The sequence below is a fragment of the Cololabis saira genome, chromosome 1, assembly GCF_033807715.1.
Source record: "Cololabis saira isolate AMF1-May2022 chromosome 1, fColSai1.1, whole genome shotgun sequence".
In the NCBI taxonomy this organism is placed as follows: Eukaryota; Metazoa; Chordata; class Actinopteri; order Beloniformes; family Belonidae; genus Cololabis; species Cololabis saira.
Window position 1 is genome coordinate 9,904,939 of NC_084587.1, and position 17,107 is coordinate 9,922,045.

At 41.5% G+C, this 17,107-nt stretch overlaps 1 protein-coding gene across 2 annotated transcripts in view; it reads right to left on the reverse strand.

The window, feature by feature from the left end:
* kitb (KIT proto-oncogene, receptor tyrosine kinase b) overlaps positions 1-16,547 on the reverse strand; it is a 58,632-nt gene extending 42,085 nt beyond the window's left edge. For both annotated transcript variants that reach the window (XR_009783846.1, XM_061736090.1), the window contains exons 1-3: positions 16,309-16,547; positions 12,045-12,320; positions 9,462-9,746 (exon numbers count right to left, since the gene is read on the reverse strand). Coding sequence is in view for 1 of the 2 variants with exons in the window: in XM_061736090.1 (XP_061592074.1) it covers positions 9,462-9,746; positions 12,045-12,320; positions 16,309-16,363 (616 nt within the window). In the remaining variant the exon portion in view is untranslated. The remainder of the gene's footprint in view (positions 1-9,461; positions 9,747-12,044; positions 12,321-16,308) is intronic.
* Between the last annotated feature and the right edge of the window lie 560 nt (positions 16,548-17,107).

The window sequence follows — 17,107 nt, forward strand, 5'->3', positions numbered from 1 at the left end:
CTACTTCCTTCCTTCTTTTCTCCCTTCCTTCCTTCCTTCCTTCCTTCCTTCCTTCCTTCCTTCCTTCCTTCCTTCCTTCTTTCCTCCCTTCCATCTTTTCTCCCTTCCTTAATCCCTTTCCTACTTCCTTCCTTCTTTTCTCCTTTCTTCCTTACTTCCTTCTTTCCTTCCTTCCTTCTTTCCTGCCTTCCTTCCTTTTTCCTGCCTTCCTTCTTTTCTCCATTCCTTCTTTTCTCCCTTCCTTCCTTCCTTCCTTCCTTCCTTCCTTCCTTCATTCCTTCCTTCCTTCCTTCCTTCCTTCCTTCCTTCCTTCCTTCTTTCCTCCCTTCCATCTTTTCTCCCTTCCTTACTCCCTTTCCTACTTCCTTCCTTCCTTCCTCCCTTCTTTCCTTCCTCCCTTCCATCTTTTCTCCCTTCCTTAATCCCTTTCCTACTTCCTTCCTTCTTTTCTCCTTTCTTCCTTACTTCCTTCTTTCCTTCCTTCCTTCTTTCCTGCCTTCCTTCCTTTTTCCTGCCTTCCTTCTTTTCTCCATTCCTTCTTTTCTCCCTTCCTTCCTTCCTTCCTTCCTTCCTTCCTTCCTTCCTTCCTTCCTTCCTTCCTTCCTTCCTTCCTTCCTTCTTTCCTCCCTTCCATCTTTTCTCCCTTCCTTACTCCCTTTCCTACTTCCTTCCTTCCTTCCTCCCTTCTTTCCTTCCTTCCTTCCATCTTTTCTCCTTCCTTCCTTCCTTCCTTCCTTCCTTCCTTCCTTCTTTTCTCCCTTCACCCTCCCTTGACCCAAAGACAGCACAAGAGTTAAACAACAATGACTAATGATTATTATATTTACACACGCACACACACCAGGATAAATGAGCGTAAAGGGCGTGTGAGAGCAGCCGTTTGAGCTCTAAACGGACACTCGTCTGCGACGCCTGCGGGAGCCGTCTCAGGTTGTTTTTTCTGCCTTAATTCTGTTGAACACAAACACACCCGTCACGCTCCGTTACCCACTCAGGGAGGATCCAGCTCCCTGGGATCCTCCTCTATACGTCTGCTCTTTCCTAGTCTCCATCAGTCACACGGACCCTCGCCCCGCCCTAAACCCCCTCCAGCGCGTCTCCATGTAGCGCTAATGCAGTTTCCACTGACATTCATCTAAATTGTCTTTAAAATATGTCTTATTCCCAGAGAATGCAGGTAATCTATATAACCGATCGTGTTACATGCTCTGAGTCTGCAGTCTCGTCCCAATAGTTGTTTTTCTGAGTTATTGTGCAGTTTTTACAGGCTTTCATCATTTATATATATATATATATTCTTGCTTAATCTGATACTCGGTGTCATGTTTCACTTTAACTTATGCAAACATAATAGCGGAATAATCAAGGTGTGCATTGCTATTATAATATTTGGTTGCAGTTTCAAATGGCAGGTGAACTGTGGACAGAAAAAACACGAGCTGAAGCTGATTTTATTGTGATTCTGGGGATGCATCTGCATCTCTTCCCTCTGTGATACACACAGTACTGGAGTTGAGGGGGGATGAGGGGGATGGCATCCCCCCCTGAAATAAAAACGGTCAAAATCATCCCCCCTGTAAAACTGACATCCCTCCTTTCCATCCCTTATGTCATTTCATCAATTAATGTGTTTTTACTGCTATTTCAACATTTAGAGTCATCACCAGAAAAATAGCTTATTTGACAATTTTCACCTGTTTCAAGTAAATTTCACTTGAAATAAGTAGGAAAATCTGCCAGTGGGACAAGATTTATCTTCTCATTACAAGCAAAAAAATCTTGTTCCACTGGCAGATTTTTCTACTTATTTCAAGTGAAAATCTACTTGAAACAGGTGAAAATTGTTGTTTTTTCCAGTGATGAGTCTTGTTTTAAGTGTAATGAGATTTCTTTTACTAAAATGAGACATTTTAACTAGAAATAAGACAAATATTCTGGTTAAGATTTTGAGTTTTTGCAGTGATCCATTTTACTTATCCTGTGAAGGACAGAGTCATATTGATAAGTTCAGAAAAGTGTTTTTTATTGTTGTGTTTTGATGTATTTGATGTAAGCCCAGTGGATATTTAAAGCTTACAGAAGGCTGCATTTAACTGCTGCTATGTCATTCCTGCAGTATTTCTGCAGGTGTTTTGGTCAGTGCTATTATTTGTAATATATTATATTATTTGTAATCAGCGCAAATTATCTGTCCCCATATGATAAAATCCACCATCCCCCCTGATTTTTTTTTACAACTCGAGTACTGGATACACAGAATCAGTCCAGTTTGGGTGGATTTAACTCTGATTTCCGAATGACGTTACCAACGACCGCAGAAGGAGCGACCTCTGGGCATCTCTGGGTCGGCACCGATCACGGAGACGAAGAGTGATGAAACCAGAGCAACGACCGCTCAGGTACCAGAGACATTCATCTAAGGTTACTCAGAGTTTAGAGGACTTCTGCGTCGCTCCTGTATGAATAACGACACAAAGCCCGTCCCCGTCCTGCGTTCTCCACGGCGAATGGGAGGGGGACCGTATCCATTTCACAGGAGACAAATGGAGCAGCGAATAGACGTGACTGAACCGGCTCGGTCCAGCTGCTTCTGTTTTGTCGTCATGCACGACTGGAGCTCGGCGGCTTCGCCCCGACGGCAACAGACACAGAGGGAAAGTTAAGACAACATGTCGTTCTAGTCTTAAAGGGGCTTATTCTGACATACTGACATATTCATAGCACCAGCGTTAGTTGGACAAACATCATTCTGGTCAAAGATAGACTCTGTTTCAAGGCTATGGAGGATTAATGCAAACAAAAAACAATGACTTTAACCCTTGTGCTGTCTTTGGGTCAAGGGAGGGTGAAGGGAGAAAAGAAGGAAGGAAGGAAGGAAGGAAGGAAGGAAGGAAGGAAGGAAGGAAGGAAGGAAGGAAGGAAGGAAGGAAGGAAGGAAGGAAGGAAGGAAGGAAGGAAGGAAGGAAGTAGGAAAGGGAGTAAGGAACGGAGAAAAGATGGAAGGGAGGAAGGGAGAAAAGATGGAAGGAAGGAAGGAAGGAAGGAAGGGAGGGAGGAAGGAAGGAAGGAAGGAAGGAAGGAAGGAAGGAAGGAAGGAAGGAAGGAAGGAAGGAAGGAAGGAAGGAAGGAAGTAGGAAAGGGAGTAAGGAACGGAGAAAAGATGGAAGAAAGGAAGTAAAGAAGGAAGGAAGGAAGGAAGGAAGGAAGGAAGGAAGTAGGAAAGGGAGTAAGGAATGGAGAAAAGATGGAAGGGAGGAAAGAAGGAAGGAAGGAAGGAAGGAAGGAAGGAAGGAAGGAAGGAAGGAAGGAAGGAAGGAAGGAAGTAGGAAAGGGAGTAAGGAACAGAGAAAAGATGGAAGGGAGGAAGGAAAGAAGGAAGTAAGGAAGAAAGGAGAAAAGAAGGAAGGAAGTAGGAAAGGGAGTAAGGAATGGAGAAAAGATGGAAGGGAGGAAAGAAGGAAGGAAGGAAGGAAGGAAGGAAGGAAGGAAGGAAGGAAGGAAGGAAGGAAGGAAGGAAGGAAGTAGGAAAGGGAGTAAGGAACGGAGAAAAGATGGAAGGAAGGAAGGAAGGAAGGAAGGAAGGAAGGAGGAAGGAGGAAGGAGGAAGGAAGGAAGGAAGGAAGGAAGGAAGGAAGGAAGGAAGGAAGGAAGTAGGAAAGGGAGTAAGGAATGGAGAAAAGATGGAAGGGAGGAAAGAAGGAAGGAAGGAAGGAAGGAAGGAAGGAAGGAAGGAAGGAAGGAAGGAAGGAAGGAAGGAAGTAGGAAAGGGAGTAAGGAACAGAGAAAAGATGGAAGGGAGGAAGGAAAGAAGGAAGTAAGGAAGAAAGGAGAAAAGAAGGAAGGAAGTAGGAAAGGGAGTAAGGAATGGAGAAAAGATGGAAGGGAGGAAAGAAGGAAGGAAGGAAGGAAGGAAGGAAGGAAGGAAGGAAGGAAGGAAGGAAGGAAGTAGGAAAGGGAGTAAGGAACGGAGAAAAGATGGAAGGAAGGAAGGAAGGAAGGAAGGAAGGAAGGAAGGAAGGAAGGAAGGAAGGAAGGAAGGAAGGAAGGAAGGAGGAAGGAGGAAGGAAGTAGGAAAGGGAGTAAGGAACGGAGAAAAGATGGAAGAAAGGAAGGAAAGAAGGAAGTAAGGAAGGAAGGAAGGAAGGAAGGAAGGAAGGAAGGAAGTAGGAAAGGGAGTAAGGAATGGAGAAAAGATGGAAGGGAGGAAAGAAGGAAGGAAGGAAGGAAGGAAGGAAGGAAGGAAGGAAGGAAGGAAGGAAGGAAGGAAGGAAGGAAGGAAGGAAGGAAGGAAGGAAGGAAGGAAGGAAGGAAGGAAGGAAGGAAGGAAGGAAGTAGGAAAGGGAGTAAGGAACGGAGAAAAGATGGAAGGGAGGAAGGGAGAAAAGATGGAAGAAAGGAAGGAAAGAAGGAAGTAAGGAAGAAAGGAGAAAAGAAGGAAGGAAGTAGGAAAGGGAGTAAGGAACGGAGAAAAGATGGAAGGGAGGGAGAAAGGAGAAAGGAAGTAGGAAAGGGAGCAAGGAAGGGAGAAAAGGAAAGAAAGAAAGAAGGGAGGGAAGAAGGAAGGAATGGATAAAATAAGGAAAGAAGGAAGGAAAAGCAAAGAAGGTAATAAAGGAACGAATGACGGAAGGGAGGTAGGAAGAAAAAGGAGTAAAGGAGGGTAAAAAAGGAGGAAAAGAGGAAAGGAAGAAGGAAGGAGAGAGCATGGCAGGAGGAAAGAAGGATAGAAGAATTGTGTAATTTTGACTCAAAGACAGCACAAGGGTTAAAGTGATTCATTTCCATCTAATCTGAGTTTGACGTAGACTGTTTAGCTGCAAACGAGCTAAGCCCGCTCAGACGTGGTACCAGATACCTCAGCACCGTTATCAGACACCAGACACACTCCTGGATCAAAACAGCAGCTTCATGTCCGTGTTTATTTACAGATATCCATCTATGCAAATACTTTGGCTTTTCCTTCCAGTGAGTAACCATCGGTTGTGTGTTCAAGCTGAAAAGCTCCAGGATGAAATACAACCGTAAAGTCCTGTTTCCACTGAGCAGAATCAAATAGGTCAGGCTGTATGGTTTTAGATGGGTACCAAAATAGCTGATCTGTACCAAAGGGGTGCCACTTATTGGCATCCATCTACTGGACCACTGAGGTGGAGCTAGGACAGGGGTCGGCAACCCAAAATGTTGAAAGAGCCATATTGGACCAAAAACACAAAAAACAAATATGTCTGGAGCCGCAAAAAATGAAAAGTCTTGTATAAGCCTTAGAATGAAGGCAAATGGCAAAAGTCGAAATGTTGAGAAAAAAGTCGAAATGTCGAGGAAATAGACAAAATATCAAGAAAAAAGTAAAAATATCGAGAAAAAAGTCGAAATGTTGAGAAAAAAGTCGAAATGTCGAGAAAAAAGTCAAAATGTATAGAGAAAAAAGTCAAAATGTCGAGATTAAAAAGGAAAGGAAAAAGGAAGAAAAAAAGAAAAAAAAGAAAAAAAGGAAAAAAGAAGAAAAAAAGGGAAAAAAAGAAAAGGAAAAAAAAAGAAAAAAAGAGAGAAAAAAAAGAGGAAAAAAAGAAAAAAAGGTCAAACATTTTTGAAAAAGCTCCAGGGAGCCACTAGGGCGGCGCTAAAGAGGCTCTAGAGCCGCGGGTTGCCGACCCCTGAGCTAGAAACACTGCAGTCTGATATAATATCATCAGGACATGGTCCAAAAACACAAGATTCAACGTAAAGCGTTGTTTTAGTCCCGTCACTGCAGCCCGTACGATGCTCAAAGGACAAACCACTGGATCCAGACCTTGGGTGGGATCGTTGCAGAAGAGGAAATGGACCTTAATGGACCAGTGAGGGAGGAGAAAGACTTCAGGCTGGTTAGAGAAGGGATGACTGCTGAGGGGCTCCTGCAGACGGTTGAGTAAATGTAAGACGATGTGTAGGAGTGAAACAAAAGGACAATTATAGATACCAACAAGCGGAGTGGTGCGCGTGGAGAAGGAGAGGAAGCGGTTCGATGTGATGGACGCAGCCACAGACTGGTGAGGGTTTAAAGAGAGATATAGGGATCAATATGGCCGTCTTTCTGCTGGAGACGATGATGGAGTCTCTCGGTAAGTTTTTGTGACTAAAGTGTTGATGACCTAGCTCAGGGGTCGCCAACCCGCAGCTCCAAAGCCGCATGCGGCTCTTTAGCGCCGCCCTAGTGGCTCCTGGAGCTTTTTCAAAAATGTTTGACCTTTTTTTCCTTTTTTTTCTTTTTTCTTCTTTTTTTTCCTTTTCTCAACATTTCAACTTTTTTTCTCTAAATTTTGACTATTTCCTCAACATTTCGACTTTTTTCTCAACATTTTGACTTTTTTCACGAAATGTTGACTATTTCCTCGACATTTCGACTTTTTTCATAACATTTCGACTTTTTTCACGAAATTTTGACTATTTCCTCGACATTTCGACTTTTTTCATAACATTTTGACTTTTTTCTCGACATTTCGACTTTTTTCTCGACATTTCGACTTTTTTCTCGACATTTCGACTTTTTTCTCAACATTTTGACTTTTTTCACGAAATGTTGACTATTTCCTCGACATTTCGACTTTTTTCATAACATTTCGACTTTTTTCACGAAATTTTGACTATTTCCTCGACATTTCGACTTTTTTCATAACATTTTGACTTTTTTCTCGACATTTCGACTTTTTTCTCGACATTTCGACTTTTTTCTCGACATTTCGACTTTTTTCTCAACATTTCGACTTTTTTTCTCAATATTTCGACTTTTTTCATAACATTTCGACTTTTTTCACAAAATTTCGACTTTTTTCTCGACATTTCGACTTTTTTCTCAACATTTCGACTTTTTTCTCAACATTTCGACTTTTTTCATAACATTTCCACTTTTTTCACGAAATTTTGACTATTTCCTCGACATTTTGACTTTTTTCTCAATATTTTTTACTTTTTTCTCAACATTTCAACTATTTTCTCAACATTTTTAATTTTTTCTCGACATTTCGACTTTTTTCTCGAAGTGCATAATGAAAAAAAAAATCTTTTTTTTTCCCCAGTTATCCCTAGTTATGACTAATATAGCTACATGCAGCATGTGTTGCCTTCATTCTAAGGCTTATATAAGACTAATTTTTTGCGGCTCCAGACATATTTGTTTTTTGTGTTTTTGGTCTTTCAACATTTTGGGTTGCCGACCCCTGACCTAGCTGATCTAGTGTTATTCTCGGTGTCATAATTACATCACTGATGGGAGAGACTGCATCTCGTAGGTGGGATTTACTTTAGTTCATATTCATGTTTGGTTACTCTCTCGTCATCATTAAGTTGAGTCTTAATTGCCACTTCTGTGATGACTACTGTTGCTCTGACAGCTAATTATACTCTTCATGAGTGACACAGCATCATATAGTGACACCAGGTTAGGAATCCAGAGCTACCTAGGTTTTTTTTTTGCTGGGAGACTCAGCAGACCACACTAAATCCCCCCAAAGTAATCCACATTTCTACCCAGCCATCCATCTTCTGCTAATGGAGTCGGGTCTCGGGGGAAGTAGCCTAAGCAGGGAAGCCCAGACTTCCCTCTCTCTGGCCACCTCATCCAGCTCATCTGGGGTATTCCAAAGCATCCCCAGGCCAACTCATAGACCTGCCCCCCCCCAGCAGGACCAAGGTTTCCCTCAGGGTCTCACCCAGTGGGACTTACCCATAAAACCTCACTGGGAGGTGTGCAGGATCCATCCTAACCCGATGCTTTAGCCCCCTCATCAGGCTCCTCAAAAACATCCCCTTTCGGCCTTTGAATCAAATTAAAAAGATGACCTATTTCTTGTCGACACCTCCCTGGATAGTATCACGGTCTCTTCTCTCCCAAATACGAGGTATGTCTTGAGAAGCTGCACCCAGTACTCGAGTTGTAAAAAAGAAATCGGGGATGGTGGATTTTATCATATGGGGACAGGTCATTTGTGCTGATTACAAATAATATAATATATTACAAATAATAGCACTGACCAAAACACCTGCAGAAATACTGCAGGAATGACATAGCAGCAGTTAAATGCAGCCTTCTGTAAGCTTTAAATATCCACTGGGCTTACATCAAATACATCAAAACACAACAATAAAAAACACTTTTCTGAACTTATCAATATGACTCTGTCCTTAAACTTAAACTTAAACTTTATTTATTTGTATAGCACCAAATCATACAATATAAAATGCAACACATGGTGCTTTACATGCAGAATAAAATAACAATAAAAAACACAATTTAAAACATTCCATACGGCCCCACCCCCCACCCGTACACACACACTCACTCACACTCATATACATGTGCACACACTCACACGCCCACACACACACACACACACACACACACACACACACACACACACACACACACACACACACACACACACACACACACACACACACACACACACACACACAGTAAGTGGACTGGTGACATGGCTTAGCACTAACGATCCAGGTGAGGAAAACACTACCTATGGGTGGCCGTCCACACTGAGAAGCTCCACCGACCACGACCACAAGGAGTATCGCCACAGAGACCCCCCCAACCCGGACAGACCCCACACAGGAGGTGGAGTCCCACCCCCAGCTACCCAGGCCTGAGGGACCCCCATGACGACACCCCCATGGGTGGAGCAGGCACACCTCCCAGTGTGAACGACCCCCCTGAGGAAACACTGGAGCTAAAAACTAAAAGATTAAAAGAAAGTAAGAAATGCCTAAAAGTGTAAAATTTTAGAGAAATCTATATAAAACTTAAGATGAATAATAAATAACATAAAGTAAAAAGTCACTAAAATGGATTAAAGTTTTAAAGATAATAAAAGAGCTAAAGAAGTAGACACAATACATAGCTAAAAAGACTAGGTAAATGAGATCAGATAAAAGCCAAGCTAAAAAGGTGTGTCTTGAGCCTCCTTTTAAAAATATCAACATTCTCTGCGGCCCTGAGGTTCTCTGGCAGGCTGTTCCATAAATAAGGGCCATAGTGGCTGAATGCAGCCTCACCGTGGGTTTTGGTCGCGGTTCGGGGAATGGATAAGTAAAATGGATCACTGCAAACACTCAAAATCTTAACAAGAATATTTGTCTTATTTCTAGTTAAAATGTCTCATTTTAGTAAAAAATCTCATTACACTTAAAACAAGACTCATCACTGGAAAAAACAACAATTTTCACCTGTTTCAAGTAGATTTTCACTTAAAATAAGTAGAAACATCTGCCAGGGGAACAAGATTTTTTTGCTTGTAATGAGAAGATAAATCTTCTCATGGCAGATTTTCCTACTTATTTCAAGTGAAAATTTACTACAGGTTTTCTGGTGATGACTCTAAATGTTGAAATAGCAGTAAAACCACATTCATTGATGAAGCAGTTACGTCACTCTTCACGTTTGAGTTCTCTCTAGCATCGCTGCTCTCACTCACCAAGTCGGACGTCCACCGTGTACTGGGTGGACGTGACTTTGGCTCCGGCCAGCCGGCCTGCGCAGACGTAGCAGCCCTCGTATTCCTTCCGAGCGTGGCTGATGACGACGCCGCGCTGCAGGTTGCTGTGGTAGCTCAGCCCGGGGGGCAGGGGCTGCCCGTCGCAGGTCTCCAGGGTCAGGTCGCTGACCTGGGGGTCGGTCACCAGGCAGGGGATGGTGCAGTTCTCCCCGGCCCGCACCAGGATCACGTTCACCATGGTGCGCTGGAACGCATTATGGGGGTCTACGGAAGACAGACAGACACAGGACAGTTTGGATATAAGAGTTGCTGTGGGGGCAGAGTTAGGGCTGGGCGATATATCGAGATTTTAATATACAGTATATCGATATATTTTCAAACGCAATATGGTACGAGACAATATCGTTTATATCGATTTGAATTTTTTTTTTTTTTTTTTTATGATTTTGATATAGCTTATTTTGTGACAAATTGACTTGAATGTTTTATTTGAGATTTGCACAAATGTTTTGTTATTTGCACAACTGTCAACCTCAGTGGAAAAGTCTGCCTGTTACTGTCTACATTGTATTAATTGCACAGTGTATTTTAATTTAATTGTTATGCAGGAAAGGGATATTTGTTTTATTTTATTCAAGAAGCATTTTTATTCTATATATTTATTTTTATTTCATTTGTTTTATACATTTTGATATTGTGCAGACCTCTGTTAACAAAGGTACCCGTGTGACATTTGGCACGAGGCTTTGTATTAAAACTGTTTTTTTAAGGGTTTGCCTCAGAAAAAAATGAAGCTAACAGAGATGCTATGCTATAATGCTTTGGGGGAAACCCCAATTATGGCACAGAAAAAATATCGATATATATCGAGTATCGCCATTCAGCTAGAAAATATGGAGATATGACTTTTGGTCCATATCGCCCAGCCCTAGGCAGAGTAGTCTTGTAGTTCTCAAGACCGGTCACTTTTTTGTGGTCTTGGTCTTGTCTCGGTCTCAGGTCTCTATGTCTCTTCATGTCTCGGACTCAGATCATTGAGATGCCGTTGCACCAAGGTGACAGAATCTTCTGATCACCAGTTCTTCCTCTTGTTAATGTACAATTTTGTAAACTATTTGTATTTTACATTTGATTTAATGTTTTGGTGCATCTGCATGTGTGTCTGTATTTAATCACAGTTTTACAACGGCCTTGTTTGAATAAATATATGGTATCATTGGCCTTTGAATAATATTTGCGTATTGTTGTGATTGATTAAGCATCAGGTCTATGCCGTTTCAGTGATGCTGATATACGGTGTAATTTGGCTACTATAATTATAAATTCAATTCAAAATGTAATTTCAAGTCGATTATTTTAAATTCATGTTTCATCTACAAATTAAGTCCAATTTAAATCAGTAACATTAACTATTCATTCCTTTCCTGAGGTGGAGGGGGGTGTTGGAGCTGGTTATTCTGCTAGAAGACTTTGGGACTAGTTAGTAGTCGTGTCAATCCTTAAAAGCACTGGAGTCAATCCTCCAATAGTGGAGAAATAGCGGTAGTGCAGTCGCCACACATATCCAGAGGTGTCAAAAGTATTCACATTCATTACTCAGGTAGAAGTATAGATACTAGAGTTTAAAAATACTCCTGTAGAAGTTGAAGTATCAACTCAAGTTTTTTACTCAAGTAAAAGTATAAAAGTACTGATTTCAAAACTACTTAAAGTATAAAAGTAAAAGTAATGTAAGGGGGAAAAAAGCCATTGAAAATGAATGCATCTTAGTATAATTCAAATATATTAAAGAACCATATATGTGTACTATTGAGCATTAACATGTGTTTCAGAGAGCAGGAGATATGATGACTAGTTGTCTATAAGTATTGTAATGGTGCAAAAAGTCAAACTTCATGTTCATGTTATCATTTATCCTAACCTTTATTGGAATGTACATCCAAGTTTAGTTGCAGGAATCTGAGGGAACGGATGTAAGAACAAAACTGGACAAGAACATCTGAAACAACCACAACCAAATTCACTCTATCCGGATGGAGCAATTTAACTGGATAGTTTTTATTAAAGGCCGAAATGAAATAGAGTAACGAGGCTGTTTTTAAAATGTAAGGAGTAAAAAGTACAGATAATTGCGTGAAAATGTAAGGAGTAAAAGTAAAAAGTCGTCTGAAAAAGAATTACTCCGGTGAAGTATAGATAACCAAAATTTCTACTTAAGTAAGGTAACGAAGTATTTGTACTTCGTTACTTGACACCTCTGCACATATCTGATCTCAGCTGATGGATGGAAACATTTATAGTGAGTTCAACATCATCATCCACTTCTCTGTGTTATTGAGCTGCAGTTGATACAACCTCATATGGAAACTAGCTGAACCAGGATGGAGATGATGTTCTACAATCACACAGGATCAGGAAATAACTAGTTTTCTTTCTGGTCTTGAGCTGAACTAGTCTTGGTCTTGGTCTTGATTCTCTCTGGTCTTGGTCTGTCTTGGTCTCGGTTCAGGTGGTCTTGACTACAAGTCTAGTTTGGAGTCGAGCGTGTGTTGGAACACCCACCTTTGACGTAAACGTAGATGGAGCTGCGCTCCAGCGTGCTGTTGTTGACGCACACGTAGCGCCCCATGTGGTAGACCTGCGCCGCCGGCACCCTGACGGAGGCCACGCCGCCCTCCTCCACCGCTCCCTCCAGCCGGCGGACCTTCTCGCTCTCCCACCTCAGCGTGGACGGGGCGCCGGGAGAGGTGGCGTTGTCATGGCAACGGAGCTCCAGCTTCCCCCTCTTGGGAACCACAATGTGAGGCCCGCTGGGAGAGATGACGGGTTCGCACCACACTGGAGCAGATGGCAGACAGGACGGGTGACGTACAGTAGACCTGGAGGGTTTTTTGTTTTTCTTAAAGTTTAACCAAATTCTGCTTTTTTTTTTTAAATATTGGAGACATCAATAAAAAAATCTTATTAGGAATTATTGTTCACAATAAATGAGTATTCAAAGTGTTTTGGTTCATAAAACATAAAACAATTGGCAGATAATACTTTAAAACCTCAACATTTTATCAGAAATCACCTCCATGTTAAGAAGTCACAGTTGTTTTGTTTTTTTTATTATAAAATATCAGCAAATTTTCTTAATTTAACTGAGACTGATAGATTCAACCAAATTATTGTCTGTTTTTTCTTGTTTCTTTTACTTGTTTTGAACAAATGTTTGAGTTTGTGTGTTTTTATCTTGATATCTTCTCACGTTTCTTCATCCTAAAGTTGTTGCTCTTCGAAATTCCTTGTGAAACTAAATTTCCTTGTACCTTTTACTTCCATTATTTATCTTCCCCAGCTGTTTAATACTTGAGAATTAGTTTTCCTGCGTTCTGTGTAGTTACTTTGATCCTTATCAGGTTTCTTAGGCAAGGCAAGTTTATTTGTGCATCACATTTCAGCTTCAAGGCAATTCAAGGTGCTTTACAGAATAAAAACAGGAAAAGTAAAGAGGTAAAGAAAAAAGAATTGTGAGCTTCTCAGCTCCTTGATTTTTGTTTTGTACAATTACTCTCTACCAGTTTCTTATGTAAAATGAAATTGAACTGCATTTTGTTTTTTAACTAAACCCATTGAAGGCCTAAGGAAGCCGACGGTCCTTGTAAAATGGGCTATTTGGGTAGAGAGTGGGTTTGGGCTTGAAATAGGCAAATAAATTGGGTCCCGTGATATAAGTATTAAGGGAAGCTGACGTTGGTCAAATATAAGAAGATCCAAGTTAGGAATGGGTGATATTTTACCGTTCACGATAAACCGTCAAAAAAATTCCCCACGGTAAGAATTTGTCATCTCGCGGTAAAAACGATAAATTCCTGTTGATGACGTTTTTGTGTAAAGCTGATTTATGGTCAGAAGGAAGGAAGGAAGGAAGGAAGGAAGGAAGGAAGGAAGGAAGGAAGGAAGGAAGGAAGGAAGGAAGGAAGGAAGGAAGGAAGGAAGGAAGGAAGGAAGGAAAGAAAGAAAGGGGAGAAGGAAGGAAGGAAGGAAGGAAGGAAGGAAGGAAGGAAGGAAGGAAGGAAGGAAAGGGGAGAAGGAAGGAAGGAAGGAAGGAAGGAAGGAAGGAAGGAAGGAAGGAAGGAAGGAAGGAAGGAAGGAAGGAAGGAAGGAAGGAAAGAAAGGGGAGAAGGAAGGAAGGAAGGAAGGAAGGAAGGAAGGAAGGAAGGAAGGAAGGAAGGAAGAAAGAAAGAAAGGGGAGAAGGAAGGAAGGAAGGAAGGAAGGAAGGAAGGAAGGAAGGAAGGAAGGAAGGAAGGAAGGAAGGAAGGAAGGAAGGAAGGAAGGAAGGAAGGAAGGAAGGAAGGAAGGAAGGAAGGAAGGAAGGAAGGAAGGAAGGAAAGAAAGAAAGGGGAGAAGGAAGGAAGGAAGGAAGGAAGGAAGGAAGGAAGGAAGGAAGGAAGGAAGGAAGGAAGGAAGGAAGGAAGGAAGGAAAGAAAGGGGAGAAGGAAGGAAGGAAGGAAGGAAGGAAGGAAGGAAGGAAGGAAGGAAGGAAGAAAGAAAGAAAGGGGAGAAGGAAGGAAGGAAGGAAGGAAGGAAGGAAGGAAGGAAGGAAGGAAGGAAGGAAGGAAGGAAGGAAGGAAGGAAGGAAGGAAGGAAGGAAGGAAGGAAGGAAGGAAGGAAGGAAGGAAGGAAGGAAGGAAGATATGAGCCTGAAACAAAGAAACAAAGAAAGAAAAATTCCCGTTGATGAGGTTTTTGTGTAACAAACATGGTGGATCTGAGAGCGAGATAGATTTATAGTTACAAAAGTGGAGTTGAATTGGTATTTTTTTTATCGTCATTTTTATCGTTATCGGGATAAATGCCAGAAATGATCGTGATATATTTTTTAGCCCATCCCTAATCCAAGTAGGCTACATGGGCCACACCGGTACCAGATAGTTTAGTAATACAAGCACCCGTTGACCCTTATTTGCAGCTCACTTTATGGCACAAGTATAAATCTAGTGGACGGCTTGCTGCATATTTCACAACCAAACCTGATCACGGGCCTAATGTAATGGTTAAATAGGATGTTGTCATTGGCACACTGCCCCTCAGGACAGGCTGCTCTCTAACCGCCACATCTCAACTGAACAATCAATAATTATGAGCAGTCCCGCGCTGAGTAATCACGCATTAAGTCCCTCAGATCCATTCCTTTAAGATGAGTAAACAAAACGAGCATTTCAGTTCCAGTTTGACCCCCGCCAGCCATCCCCTCTGCCAGATCTTCACATGATAACAACCATTTCACAAACAGGATTTTCATGTGACTAGGATGCCCCCGGGCTCGGAGCGGAGAGCTCAGGGAGCGGAGAAGCAGAGGCATCTGGATGCTCCTTCTCCCAAAAACATCAATAGCATATGTGTGTTTGCTGGCAGTGATGGGCGCATGCTTGGCTTCTGGCTGACGCTTCTCAAAATACGAGATACTGGGAAAAAAACAGCCAAAAGGTTTCACACAACACCTGAGGCTGTTCTGAGGATCCAAACCACACTGAAGGCTGCAAGTCCGCATAAAGGTTGTTGTTTTGTTTTGTTTAAGTGTGCGCCTTTTCTTCACCTCTCTGTTCTTGTGCACAGGGACGCCTCCAAAAATGTTTCATAGGGGGGGCCAGATGGGGCCACTTAAATTATTTGAGGTGGACACCAAAACTAAAAGCCATCATTACAGGATTGTATTATACTGTTGTAGTATAAGGGCTCAGAAATACTTAAAAAACGCCTACTGATATACTTAGGTTTATTAGGGAAGAGTATTAGGGCCATGCAAGAGAAAAAATATTTGAGAGGGGAAGATTTTTTTTCGAAATGTCCAGAAAAAAGTCGAAATGTCCAGAAAAAAGTCGAAATGTTGAGATTAATGTTGAAATACAATTTCAAGAATAAAGTCGAAATTTCGTGAATAAAGTCGAAATTTCGAGAATAAAGTTGAAATACATTTCAACTTTTTTCTCGAAATTGTACTTCAACATTGATATCTACATTTCGACTTTTTTCTCGACATTTCAACTTTTTTCTCGACATTTCGACTTTTTTCTCGAAGTGCATAATGAAAAAAAAATCTTCCTCCTCTAAAATATTATTTTTATTTTTCTCCTGCCTGGCCCTAATACTCCAGCAAATTTGTAGGGGGGGCCGTGGCCACCCTTGGCCACCCCCTGGTGGCGCCACTGCTTGTGCTGCCATGGGAAGACGCACAACCTCAATCAATCATTAATAGCTTTTGAACCAGCAACACCTGCACCTGTAGGGAGTGTGTGCGTCCCTGTAACACACACACACACACACACACACACACACACACACACACACACACACACACACACACACACACACACACACACTTGTTGCCCTTTAGGGGCCGCACCAGCGCGTATCACACACCACGCAGATGGTGGTTATGCAAATGCGCCTGGACGGGCCGGATGTGCCGTTAACCACGTTTTTAGGAGGAATGTGGAACAAGTTCAACTGTCTTCAGGAAATACAATGGACAAAAAGACTGAGTCAACAATTACAAAACAAATATACAAAAAAAAAAATACTTTGAAAAGACAATAGGAGGCAGAGCATTGCCTGTCATGTAAGTCCGGGAACGGTTATGGTTAAAGAAATATGCATTGTTGCCATAAGTGATAGAAAATGCCATCATTTTAAACTAATTTCTACAAATAGAACAGCTTAATGTAATTATATATAAGTGAAGGAGACAATGAGTCATAATAATGTCAATTACAAGAGCAGAAACTTATCCATGAGTCAGTGTAGGATGTCTAAAAAAGAAAATTCAAGTCGGTTTCATACCTGATAGTGGCAATAAAATAAATAATGAGGCGAAAATCCCTCCGTGGCGCCTCATTATTATGCGATATGAGTCCTTTACTCTCCTCCGAGGGTTTTAAGTGTAGATATAACCATCCCTTCAGCAGATCCAGCAGAAATACACAGACCCTCTAACGAAATGAGCGCACGGACACAATGATCCTGCCGTCCCGCTGATGGGATGTCGCGGCGCTTAAAGACACAGTGCTGCACCTCCTCTCCTCTTCTCCCCTCCTCTTCTCTCCTATCCTCTCCTTTCCTCTTTTCCTCGGTTTGGATGCGTGCCACTCCTCTCTATCTGCCCCGCATTGGCTGGAGAGCGGCCAAGGTGCTGAGGCGGTTATGACTCGGGAGGGAAATAAAGGGAAACTTCCAAGCCAAGTCCTTTTTTATTCACAGTCACTAGAAATAAATACACGAGCCAAAGAAATCTCCAGTAATGTTACTGTTGACTCTTATTCTACAAAGAAACGTCCCTTTTAACTAAGTCATTTTCCATCATAATTGCGTTGAAATATGATTTTATTTAAGCCTTGTAGCACCCTATAATGTAATAATTTCCTGAAAATGTAATAAATCAAAAATCAAAAATCAATCAAAAATGTAATAAAACCCAATAATGTAATAACTTCACCAATAATGTAATAAAATATCCTGACTGATATTGTAATAACATTTTTACTGATAATGTAATACCTTATTACATTATTGGGAATTTATTACATTTTCAGGTCTTTTTTTTTTCTCCAAAAACTGATACTTGACAAATAATGTAATATAT